Genomic DNA, 12024 nt, shown 5'->3' on the forward strand with positions numbered 1-12024 from the left:
TAACAATCTCGAGTAATATATCGGCTTCATGAAAAGTATTTTCAGGAGGCAAAAAAATTCTGCTCATTTGCTCAATCTTGCGTGTTTGGTTTGTAGGAGTGAAGCAATCGTGATTCAGAGAAAAAAAAAAGCCCCAGCGCGCGCCGAATCACGCAAGGATAGATATACCACCAATCAAAAATTTCAATCACATCCAAAATGGTTTTTTTCTGATGGTAGATAAAACGAGACACTTGGACTGAGATCTCCACACTAGATCCACCACGAAAAATTTGAGTGAATGGCAGATAATAGCGACTTTCTTGGCGTGCTATGCCCATTCGAGACTCACCATCGATTGCTCACATTGACATTATTATTACATGCATGGCCTAATGTCTTGGATCCAGATCGGGTTTGACTTGTGAAACTTCTCGTTCAAACCAGGCCGAATATCAATATGTAGAGCCCGGTTCGTCCTGACGACTACCCTTTGTGATTTGCAGTTCGGAAATCACCAGAAAGCAAGCACTCCCAAATTGGGTTTTCTAAGGTATGCCATTACTGAATTAGCAGACCCCGACATTGTAGATTTGACCTTGGTACAACATACTGAATGTACCGGCTTCGTTTCATCGGATTGTGAGGGGTCATCGAGACCAGAAATCTAAGGGTCCTAATATATAGAGTCGAATGGATTGGCAAGATTAGAAACGGGCTGAGGTTTTGCGGCCTTGGACAATACTGCTGTTTGGTGCGTACTGACAAAATTTGGCTAGAAATAACAGTTTTTCTTTAATCAAAATAGTGGAAAGTAGCGATTCCATTGTATTGTAGACAAGGAATATTGTTGAAAAGAAAATCAAGACAGAAACGGAAACCGTTTTTGATAAACACCTTTTTTCTCTCGCAATTCCGATACCGAATTTTGATACAGAGATTCGGCCACTACTTTGTCTCGATGTCGAAATTGTTACTCCTTGTTCCAAACACAACTTCTGACCAAAGTGATCAGAAAAACGATCGTCAATCGATTTTGCTACAACCACAATTGTCCATTATAAAGTACCTGCACCCAATCCAGAAAAATGGAGTTTCAGCATTTAACACATATGACTCGTGCCGATTTAAATGAAAAAGCTAGAAATGCAGCAGCCCATATATAAACGCAAATCGAAAATAAAATGTCTTTTTCAGTATTTTAGACGCGATTGTTGACACTGAAAATGGGCAAAATGTTGTTGAACCTTGGAATGTGAGGTCGTCTATACGAGTTTAAGCCAGAAAACTGTCGTCCCGTGAAATAGGATGGTGATACTCAATAATAGTGTTTTTGAAACATTTCTGAGATCAAGACCTTGCGTCAGGAAACCCCTACATTTAATTCTTCAAACTTGTACGCCCTACCACAGACTTTGGTATCTCTCAAACGTTGTAGCATAGCCACAACGTGTGTTAGTTGCACTGCCACTCAAACGAAATGTACCAAAATTAGGCAGGTATTTTGGCGAGAATACAAACTTTCTGCACTTGTAATGTTCTTAAAGAATTTATTACCTTCATGAAAAACATTTTTTACGTCGCCAAAAGAATCTGCTCATTTGCATCCATTTGTGTTTTTGGTTTGTAGGAGTGATTTAGAGAGAGAAAACCCCCCAGCGCACCTTGAATCACGGAAGGATACGTACCCCACCAATGAAAAATGGCAATCACGTCCAAAATCAGTTTATTCTGATGGTCGATAATAGGAAAACGGAGATACTCCAAGGAGACACCCCACACTAGATCCACTACGAAAATATGCAGGATGGAAAGATGCACCTGCACACCACAACGTGATTAGCGAATGGTTACAATGTCGATTTATAACGATTTGCAGGAGTGGAGGAGGGGACTTCAGCAAATTATGAGTAATACCTCCGTAGGAAGTCTGTGCAAAGCGCAAGTCAGGAAGTAGAAGATCAAACTTCGGATAGAAGAGTCGTCGAAATGAGTGTAAATCTCTTGGCCAAGACAATCCAGATCGTTCCCACGGCTTCTTCACCGTAAGTGGATGAAAAGCGCATTCTTTGAGATATAGCTTCCAATCCCGCGAGCAAACTAGTGCACGATTCTCATTTCCACATTGTTTGTTTTGGTTTTATCCTCAGTTAAATCGTGAAAACGGAATGAATGATGGTTCTGCTGATGTTGCAGGCAGAGAACCAAACAAACGCGGGAGAAGTGGTGTGTTTTGAGAAGCCAGGGCAACATGAAATTAAAAGGCTCAATCAACTGTTGCTATGAAGGTGTTTGTTTGAATGACCACAACCACGCTGACCATTAATGATGACCTTTGCATAAGCGGAATTGATTGGGGTCATGAGTCTTTTCTACAGAAGCAACAATCCACTTGGGTATTTTCCGAGTCCCGCCTTTGGGTTGGCACCCTTTGCATGATAATGCCTGGCATTATACAATATTGTAAACCACTTCTCGTAATACGTCTTGGATCAAAGTGAAAAAAAAAGTCTGCCCAATGATCCCTTGCTCTCCCATTGGACCAAGTGTTGGTCTTCATCCATTGGACTTGGATGTCACTGAATTGGCTATCAGAAGTGCCACTTTGTGTTTATCAACTGGAATCGTCTACATCGCGGCTGCCAAATGGAGGACGGCTCGGTCTTTTCTCGCTACTGGCATTGTTCTTGCAGCTATTTTGGATTTTTTGCAAACCGTATTTTGGATTTTACCAATCGTTGGACCTTCTGTCGCTCCTCGAATTCAACTTGGCAGTCTGATTGTAGGCCATGCTCTCACCAATGTGCGTTTCAGTTGTCGTAACCTACGTTTTTTGGACATTTTGCTGACTAGTTTCAATTCGATAGATTGGTTGGTCTATGTGGGCTATAGTAGATCTGGAACGATTCTTCCTGTTTTACCGTACGAAATGGAGTTTTGGCTTTGTAAAGTGGGAAGACCTAAATTTTTGATTCGATTTTAGCTTCCTATATGTCGTCATACACTCTCACGGTCAAGAGGACTCTTCAAACTGGATCCGTTATAGCTGCCGTTGTTGGAACGACATTTACCAGTTATTGTACGGCAACCACCCTTGACTATGCAACGCTGTTTTGGGTTGTTGGTCCTGGTGCGATCCAATGGATATTGCTTATTGGTATCGACTTTTTGTCACTCTCCGTCGTCTTTCGAGCATCTAGAACTACCTTGGAAGCGGATCCCAAGCGTCCCTCTTATTCCACACTGGCGGTGATCGCTCCTTGTATCCATGTGCCAACGATTTGTGCCGTCTACGTTGTCTTGGGAGTGTACGTAGCCCAACAACCATATCGCGGAACAGCTATAGCGTTCTTGTTGATTTCATTCTACAGGTAAGACATTTTCACCGTTGAATTTTTTCGATAACTAAGGACTGTCTTACAGATTCACAAGGATTGTGTTCCTCTATGCTACCACGAACTACGTGAAAACCGTTTTACAGCCAAAATCAGCTTTGGTGTTTAATGTCAGGTCGTCTATTGCAAAAACATCCACTCGCATCAATGGAATGACTGACAAGTCCCGAAATACCTCAGGAGTATTAATGACTTCTTCTGAGCGCCATCTCATAGCTGCAAATAACTCGGGTCGTAACCTTATAGGCATCGTAGCCAACAGTAGTCACCGTGATTTACCGATGCCAACACCAGAACGAGAACCCAGCACAGAGGATATCGCATCACCAGTGATAGTGCTTGACAACATCTTGGGACCTTGTAATGGTGAATTTGTGCCCAATGTATTTTTAACTGATGCAGCATCGTACAGACAGCCATCCGAGTTGTGTAGCAGCAGGTCTGGGCAGCCATCCATTTCGTCATGTGATGTACAAACCCCTGTATTCTCTCGTGATTTGCTAAATCACTCTGGTAAAAATGGTCAACAACAACGTCGTACAGAGTGCTTGTCCTCCACCGATAGCAACTCTGATCCATCCATACAAGCAGTTCCGTCTATGAAGAGAACTTTGTCTTCGTTTTCGCACCACCCTTCTGGTCTAGTTGAACCTGTGCGAGAAATCTCGTCGGTTTCTTACCCGTATACCTCTCTCACGTTCCAGGTTCCACTGCCAGCATCCATTTGCACTACAGCACCTACTACGGATGGAATACACGTTCTCTGTGGTCGCAATACCAAACATGAAGGCAACGTCGAATCCGTTGATTCTCTGGTTAGAGATGAAATGGATGTCGAGAGTATCGCCTAGGATGCCGTTAGTGATGATAAGAACTCCACCAATACTCTTGCTTTTGCAGTCTGTTTGACAATAGGACCTCAACTCGAATATGGACCAAACTGTAGCAATTTTAGTCAAGAAAAACCCCCCATAAACAATTGGAAATCGAGCCACATTTGAGTTTCGGACGAGAAAATTCGGCACAAGGAAGTGTATTGACTTAGAAGGAAGAAGTGTGTGATTGGTCAAGTGACGAATGAATCGCGTTGACTGTTGATATGAAAGTTGGTTGTGGGAAATCTGCATGAGCGATCGCATATTAAAAGTAGAGTAGAGCAAGTACATCTCAGGTCCAGTACAGGGCAATGCATCTCCATTGAAAAAATTGTGGATAAGCAGGCGAAGGTGATAAGAATAGAGAAATCATCTTGAAGTTGAACAAATGGCTGGCAAGCCATTCTACCACGACAAGACAACCCTTTCCAACTTGGAACTGTTTCTTGACTTGATCTTTATGAACAGAGAAAAGGAAAGACAAAGGACATCAAGGCAAAGTTCGACAAATCGCTGGCAAGCCTGTTTACTAGAAGAAAAGACACCCTTTCCAGCTTGGAACCGTCTTTGGACTTGACCTCTATGAATAGAGTCAATTGAATTTGCCGACATTCTCTTGGTGTCAAAACTGGGCAAGAGAGCGAGCAGCTCTGTTTAGAAATAATACAATCCATCCCAATATATTCCAGAGAATTCCAGCCCCTCAATTGCAAAAATTGATCAGAAACATGCTCACCCCCACACTCGGCGCATGTGAAGAAATCGGCGTACATGAAAGCCAGAGCTTGCTGGCCATGTGTGATTACTTTTTCCAAAGCTACTGTGGTATTCGGTATAGACATTCTACCACACCGCAAACAATTTGAAAATCCAGAACGACAGATCAACATCGAAATCGGGAGCCAAAGAGACACGGATTTTCTACAACGTCTCGACCAAGTACACGGACCTTCGATGTAATCCTAGATGACGGCAGTCACCAAATTGACGAATTAATGGCTTCGTTCAAGACGCTGTTTCCCTTGCTGAACAACAGTAGGATGTATATCATCGAAGATGTACACATGTTCCGAGACTCGTTGGAATACTTTTACGGTCTGACGCGACAACTTCTCCATAAATGACGCGACAACATCCCCATAAATGGTGTTTTGACAGTACTGTCAAACGATCTGACGGGCGTAATTGGTGTTGCGATCCTGCCAAAATCCAGCTTCAAACATCAGACAGTTTTCGGGTATTCTGTGGGCGACATTGTATTCACCAACAGCGATATTATTATTTACAAGGTTTGTCAAACAGAATTGGATTGCACCGGGTGGAACCGAACAATCGCATCGAAAAGAATAAAGTGATCATTTTTGATGTCGTGTAAAATTTGAAAACTAGGAATGTTTTCTATGGCGTTTTTTTGGTCCGCGCCAATAAAACAGAGTAAACCAGAAAAAGGGGAATAATCTTCTTGTAACTCATCCGATTTCTGATCTTTTTTGACACATGTGAAATTTGAAAACTAGCAGTTTTGTTTGCTGGATATTTGCTGCGCGCCAGTCGCCAATCAAACAGAGTAAACCAGAAAATGGGGAATAATCGTCTTGTCGTGTGTGAATCAGGTTTCTGATCATTTTTGACGCGTGTGAAATTTGAAAACTAGGAATGTGTTTCTCTGGATTTTTTGCTGCACGCCCAATCAAACAGAGTAATGGCAGGCCACCCCTTTATCATCAGTGTTTCCACATTGCCAAATACCCTGTTTCAAGATCGAGTTCGAATTGTGAGACTTCTCATCAATCACGAAGCAAACGTCAACATTGAAATTCCTAGTCGTCCTGACGAGTACAGTACGCCATTGCGATATGCATCGGAGCACAGTTCGACAAAATCACCCGAATCCAATTAGAAAAGCAAGCACTGCCAGATTTGAGGAATGTGTGCACAAGATTAGCAGATCCTGGCATTGTCGACTTGATCTTGCAACGACATATTGAATGTGCTGGAATCCTCAAAAAAGTCGTGAGAGGTCGACATCTCAATGAAGAATCGATCGAAATAGCGATCTCCACCAGATACGTTCCCAGAGACGAGTCGATTGTGGCATGGCGGTATGTACGAAATCGAACGACGAATATACCGAATGACTCACACGAATATCAAATATTATGCGTTTTGCACTGTGTCTTTGATGAGAGGCTGACGCAGATACCAACAAAACATCCGTTTACAACTAGGATCATCTCGACACTTGTCAAAATCTGAACCACAGTAGTGACTACAAGTGGCACCAGCTGGATAATAGCAAATACAATATCTAGTTTATCAATCCAGCATCAACTGTTTCGTTGCTTGTTGATTCACAGGAAATCCACAATTGACACAATCGTGTCAGTCGGATCATCAAACCATGATCCTTCCTCATCAGATTAATATAAATCATTGGGTGGCAACCACCAGAATCAAGCGCTTGGGTGTCAGTGACCAGTATCAAACGCTGTGGGTGAAACTGCCGCCAGGAATCAAAGCAGAAGACGCAAATGGGCAAACGAATATGAGGAGGATGTCTGATCCAATAATTAAATTCAAACCAATTCCGGATGTCAAATTCAAAGAATGTCATCATCTGTTGTGGCTTGGGTCAGAGTTTAAAAAGTCAGAATTTCACAAGATGTGAACTCCTCTTCTAAATTCTGACGTATAGACTAAAAACTCTGATGTAAGGTATCCACGAGTAGTATTATGAACATCTTTATTTATTATGTCATAATTCTTTATTATTTATATCTGACCGTTTAGACTAAAAACTCTGATTCAAGACACTTGTCTGTCAACAACGAATATTTTGTGCCGGTATGTGATAGACAACTACACAACAAAGATCCTGCGACGACCAACCGGGGAACCTTCCAAACAATTTCCGTTGTGTAATATCCTAAAAGACACACTTTTCCAAATCGTCAAAGATCCGTTAGACAGTCCATCCAAAATGCACACTGGTCCAACCTTGCCGCCAAATGTTGGATCGGAGCAGCGAGTGTGACGAAAATGATGGGAATTCTGCTCACTTGCGGACTCGTTGTCGGTGCGTGACACTCTTCCACCAAATCCTAGTTTGTACAATGTACTGCACAGGAAACCGACGATCGAACGATGCTACCACTACCACCATTGTTCTGACTCCACGTACTTTCAACAAATGTACACCAATGTACTGCACAGGAAACGGACGATCGAACGATGCTACCACTACCACGATTGTTCTGACTCCACGTACTTTTAACAACCCTGTGTTGCAAACTTTGTATTTGTCTTTTGGAAACGGGTATTAAAAAAGTTTGTGCCCTTGACTGATCTTGTCTACCCTACCTAACCTGTACGCGTGCTTGTTATGTACACAAAACCTACCAACTTTCTGTTTTGGCTGGTTGTGCTTCACACAAATTCCAACAAGCCGATGGGCAACTGCTGCCCCGGTGCATCAGACGGACCTGTAAGAACCGAAACATTCTCGTCCCAGTCGTCTACTACTGCATTGTGAGTAGCAAATGTCCTCAATCGTCTCCGCTGTGCTCAAGTGCTCACTTTACCCACCCACTTTACAGGACTGCAAACAAGTTGCAGAAATACGCAGACGATGCACCTAAGCTTGGCTCAAATCCTTTGAAGGGTAAGCTTTCTACCCGCGTTGAACATTGTTTCGGCAAAGGGTTTTCCAAGTGACGATTGGATCAAACCACCAGGGATCGAGGTTTACTTCACAACCGGGGACGGTCGAATTGCACAAGTTTCAGACACACATATCCCAACAGGACTTTCTCGTGGGTGACGTTTCCGATCACTTTGGTCCAGCAAAATTCTAACGTTGCGTTTTATAGCTCACAAGACGGCCGACAATCCAGATATTTCAGTAGCCTCTTATGATGCTAGCACTGCTCCAAATGATTTAGAATCGCTGTTCACAAAGTGGTCTGAGGTCGTAGATGGAAGTCAAGTCATTAGCAACTTGGATGCGCAACAAGTCATTGATGCCTTGAACACTGCGCAGAACAAGTCACAACTAGATCCCATATTTTCCAGTGCAAAGCAGGCAGTGGGTCTGCTCGAATCTGCCAGTCAAAGCAGCGCCGTAACTGGACTATTCGCCACTCTCAAAAACATTGATTGGGTCAAAAGCATTGTCGTTTTTGGTGATACGATTTCTCAGGTACCATTAAGAAATCTATAGGTACGCCTTGACCTGGTATTGACGATTAATCTCCTTAGGCACATCCTTGGGTGAATGCTGCCTGGTTTGTTGTTGGAGGTGCCATCAAGGTGACAATGCAATATCGATACAATTCCTAAAGGCGAGAAGTAGCTCACACTCGTGAAAAATAGATTATTCAAAATAAGAAGAATGCCGATAGAGCTCTGATGTTGGAACTCGTCAAAGCTATGAAAGAATCCATCCCACATATTTCCGACATTCAAGGTATCGATAAAGAGTACCAGACACCACACATTAAAGCAATCATGAATGATCTGTGCAAGGACATATCTGAGAGTGCAGTGTTCGCTGCGAGTATCAACGCAGACGGGGTGGTCCGGTTTGCCGGTAAGTGACGGTTTAAAATTTGGCAAACCATATGTCTGATACATCCTGAAACTAGCGGCTGCTGTAAGCGAGTCTCTTACTGGGGAAGAACAAAAGTACAAGGACTCTTTTGTTGGTAAACTTCAAAGCCATCGCAAGCAGCTCGACACGGCTTTGGGAACTGGAGGGATCAAGGCCACTGCCATAGTTGGCGGAAAAGTGGACAGGTCAAACGCTATGTTGGTTGACATCAAAACCATACTAGTCGAGAGATTACCAGGTAATTCTCTTGGCATTGATCGCATGAACCTGACTAGGAAAACATTAACAAGCGGCTTTGTGGTAACAGTTGGAGGAGCTATAGATCCACAAGACGAGCTCCGCAACTGGCTCGCGCCTCTGCCTGATATGGATGGAGATATTCGCAAGTTGGTCAAGGCCCGTGCGGAGGGTACTCGACAATGGCTGCTGGATAAAGTCCATGCTTGGGCCACCCGACAGCTCGACGACCCAGAGAGTCAACAGGTGTATTGGCTCTTGGCCCAAGCGGGTGCGGGCAAGAGTGTAGTTGCCGCTTCTGTAGAAAATCATTTTAAATCGCAAGGGCTGTTGGGAGCCAAGTTCTTTTGTAGACACGATAAACAAGAACGACGAGACCCAGCCCGCCTTGTTGCCTCTATCGCCTTCCAGCTTTCTAGATCAACCGGATTTGAACAGTACGCTGCAAAACTGTTAGAGTTGAAAAAAGAAAAGGTATCACGCTTTTTTTTCTATATACATCTTGATGCACGTCGGAAGCTCAAGATTTACTCATTAGAACGACCTATTTAAATCTTCTGATGCCGGCTATTTATTTGAAGAATTGCTCGAGAAGCCATTGAAACAGGTTGAAGCGAGTCTCCCGTCACAACCGGTCGTAATTATCATTGACGCACTGGACGAAATTGGTCAATCGCTTGATGGCCATGCCAGTGACCAAGAACAGGAAGAAGCCATCCGACAGTCTGGTGATCGTGCTGAACTTTTGGAAACATTGGCCAAATGGAAGAAGCTTCCCAAGTGGCTACGTCTATTTATGACTAGTAGACCAGACAAGGATATTCTCAGAGCTCTTCGAGGTCCGTTAACGCCATCAGAGCTGGAACTGACCAATGTGAAGAACTTGGAGGATATTCAAGAATATGCCGATTCTAAAGTAACGAAATGGTTTTACAAGTCCAAACCAGAAAAAGACCGAAGAGATCTGGCAAAGCTTTTAGCAACTCGCTCTGAAGGATTGTTTATCTGGTTGAGACTAACGTGAGTAGTTTCCAAAGTTGACAATGACTCTTGGAGTGTGCTAACCACCGTTACCGTTACTTTAGATGTGATGACATTGGGAAGGCAACTAGCAAATGGGAACGTCTTTTAGAATACACCAATGACCAGAGTCCTCGAACTCCCAAAGAACTATATTCAAAGGCCTATGACCGTGCTCTCAAGAATGCTGTAAACGATGTAGACGAAGAAGACAGAGACCTAGTGACTAGATGTATGAAGACGCTTCTGGAGACGATAGTCTGCGTCCAGACGCCAGTCTCTGGTAACGTCCTTGCCGGACTATGCAACATAGAGCCAAACATGGTGCACAAAGTATTGTCGAGCCTACTGTCAGTGCTATCCGTCAACCTACGAGAATCCCTTGGATATGATAATGATGATGACTTAGAGATTGACATGGTAGAACCTGTGCAAGTGATTCATAAATCATTTACGGATATGTTGACAGACAAGAAACTCTACGGTGACGGCCAATTCCATGTTGATTTGACAACCTCCGATACTACATTAGCAAATAAATGCCTGGAGATCTTGACCAGTCGTCTGCAAAGTCAACTCGAGAATCTAAATCCTGTCCTGGGCTCATCTGACGAAATACAATACGGGAAAGGCCCAATCGTCAGTGATATAGACTACTCTGCTCGCTTTTGGATAATCCACGTGGATGACTCTGACATAAGCCAAGTTTCCGTTGCCTCATCCAATGTACTAGAGGTGGTGGATGCCGTATCTGGCCATGTTTCACGTTGGGGTTCCGCTACAACGAACTCGGCCGGCAACGGATGCATAAACACATTGAAATGGTTGGTTCAGCAGGTAGGAGACCTCGCTTTCAATGGAATTTGTCGAAATTCTAATGTCTTTTTTCGTTGACTAGGGAGCCAATGTCAACACACCAGACGATAGAGGACAAACACCACTCTTTGTAGCAGCTGAAGGTGGACACATCGAACTCGTGCGGTACTTGGTGGAAAAGGTATGCTCGTTGTGATATCTTGCACTTGTTTTCTTAATACAACACTAACACATTTAATGATCAGTGCCAAGCTGATGTCAACAAACCCGACAATCGCGGACAAACACCAGTCTTTGCACCAACTAGAAGTGATAACATCGAACTCGTGCAGTACTTGGTGGAAAAGGTATGCTCGTTTTAATATCTTGTCTTGTTTTCTTAATACAACACTAACACATTTAATGATCAGTGCCAAGCTGATGTCAACAAACCAGACAATCGCGGACAAACACCAGTCCTTATAGCAACTTATAGTGGAAACATCGAACTCGTGCAGTACTTGGTGGAAAAGGTATGCTCGTTGTGATATCTTGCACTTGTTTTCTTCATACAACACTAACACATTTAATGATCAGTGCCAAGCTGATGTCAACAAACCAGACAATGACGGAACGACACCAGTCTTAGTAGCAACTAGAAGTGGAAACATCGAACTCGTGCAGTACTTGGTGGAAAAGGTGTGCTCGTCGTGATATCTTGCACTTGTTTTCTTAATACAACACTAACACGTATAATGGTCAGGGCCAAGTCAATATCAACACACCAGACAATGACGGACAGACACCACTCTTTGCAGCAGCTTATAGCGGAAACATCGAACTTGTGCAGTACTTGGTGGAAAAGGTATGCTCGTTGTGATATCTTGCACTTGTTTTCTTCATACAACACTAACACATTTAATGATCAGTGCCAAGCTGATGTCAACAAACCAAACAAATACGGAAAGACCCCAGTCTTTGAAGCAGCTTATCGTGGAAACATCGAACTCGTGCAGTACTTGGTGGAAAAGGTATGCTCGTTTTAATATCTTGTCTTGTTTTCTTAAGACAACACTAACACATTTAATGATTAGTGCCAAGCTGATGTCAACAT

The 12024-nt window shown here is 43.3% G+C and overlaps 1 protein-coding gene across 1 annotated transcript; it reads left to right on the forward strand.

Moving 5' to 3' along the window:
- Positions 1-7697: 7697 nt before the first annotated feature.
- Positions 7698-11956, forward strand: SmJEL517_g05946 (uncharacterized protein; the record flags this gene model as incomplete). The annotated part of the gene is made up of 15 exons (XM_031171872.1): positions 7698-7777; positions 7846-7910; positions 8119-8447; positions 8507-8557; positions 8621-8837; positions 8893-9096; positions 9166-9569; positions 9634-10115; positions 10181-10952; positions 11014-11112; positions 11177-11278; positions 11342-11443; positions 11508-11609; positions 11674-11775; positions 11840-11956. 15 exons carry the CDS (start codon positions 7698-7700, stop codon positions 11954-11956), a joined length of 3228 nt encoding a protein of 1075 aa, XP_031022154.1.
- Positions 11957-12024: the final 68 nt, after the last annotated feature.

The sequence above is a fragment of the Synchytrium microbalum genome (genome assembly GCF_006535985.1).
Source record: "Synchytrium microbalum strain JEL517 chromosome Unknown SmJEL517_scf0067, whole genome shotgun sequence".
NCBI classification, from domain to species: domain Eukaryota; kingdom Fungi; phylum Chytridiomycota; class Chytridiomycetes; order Synchytriales; family Synchytriaceae; genus Synchytrium; species Synchytrium microbalum.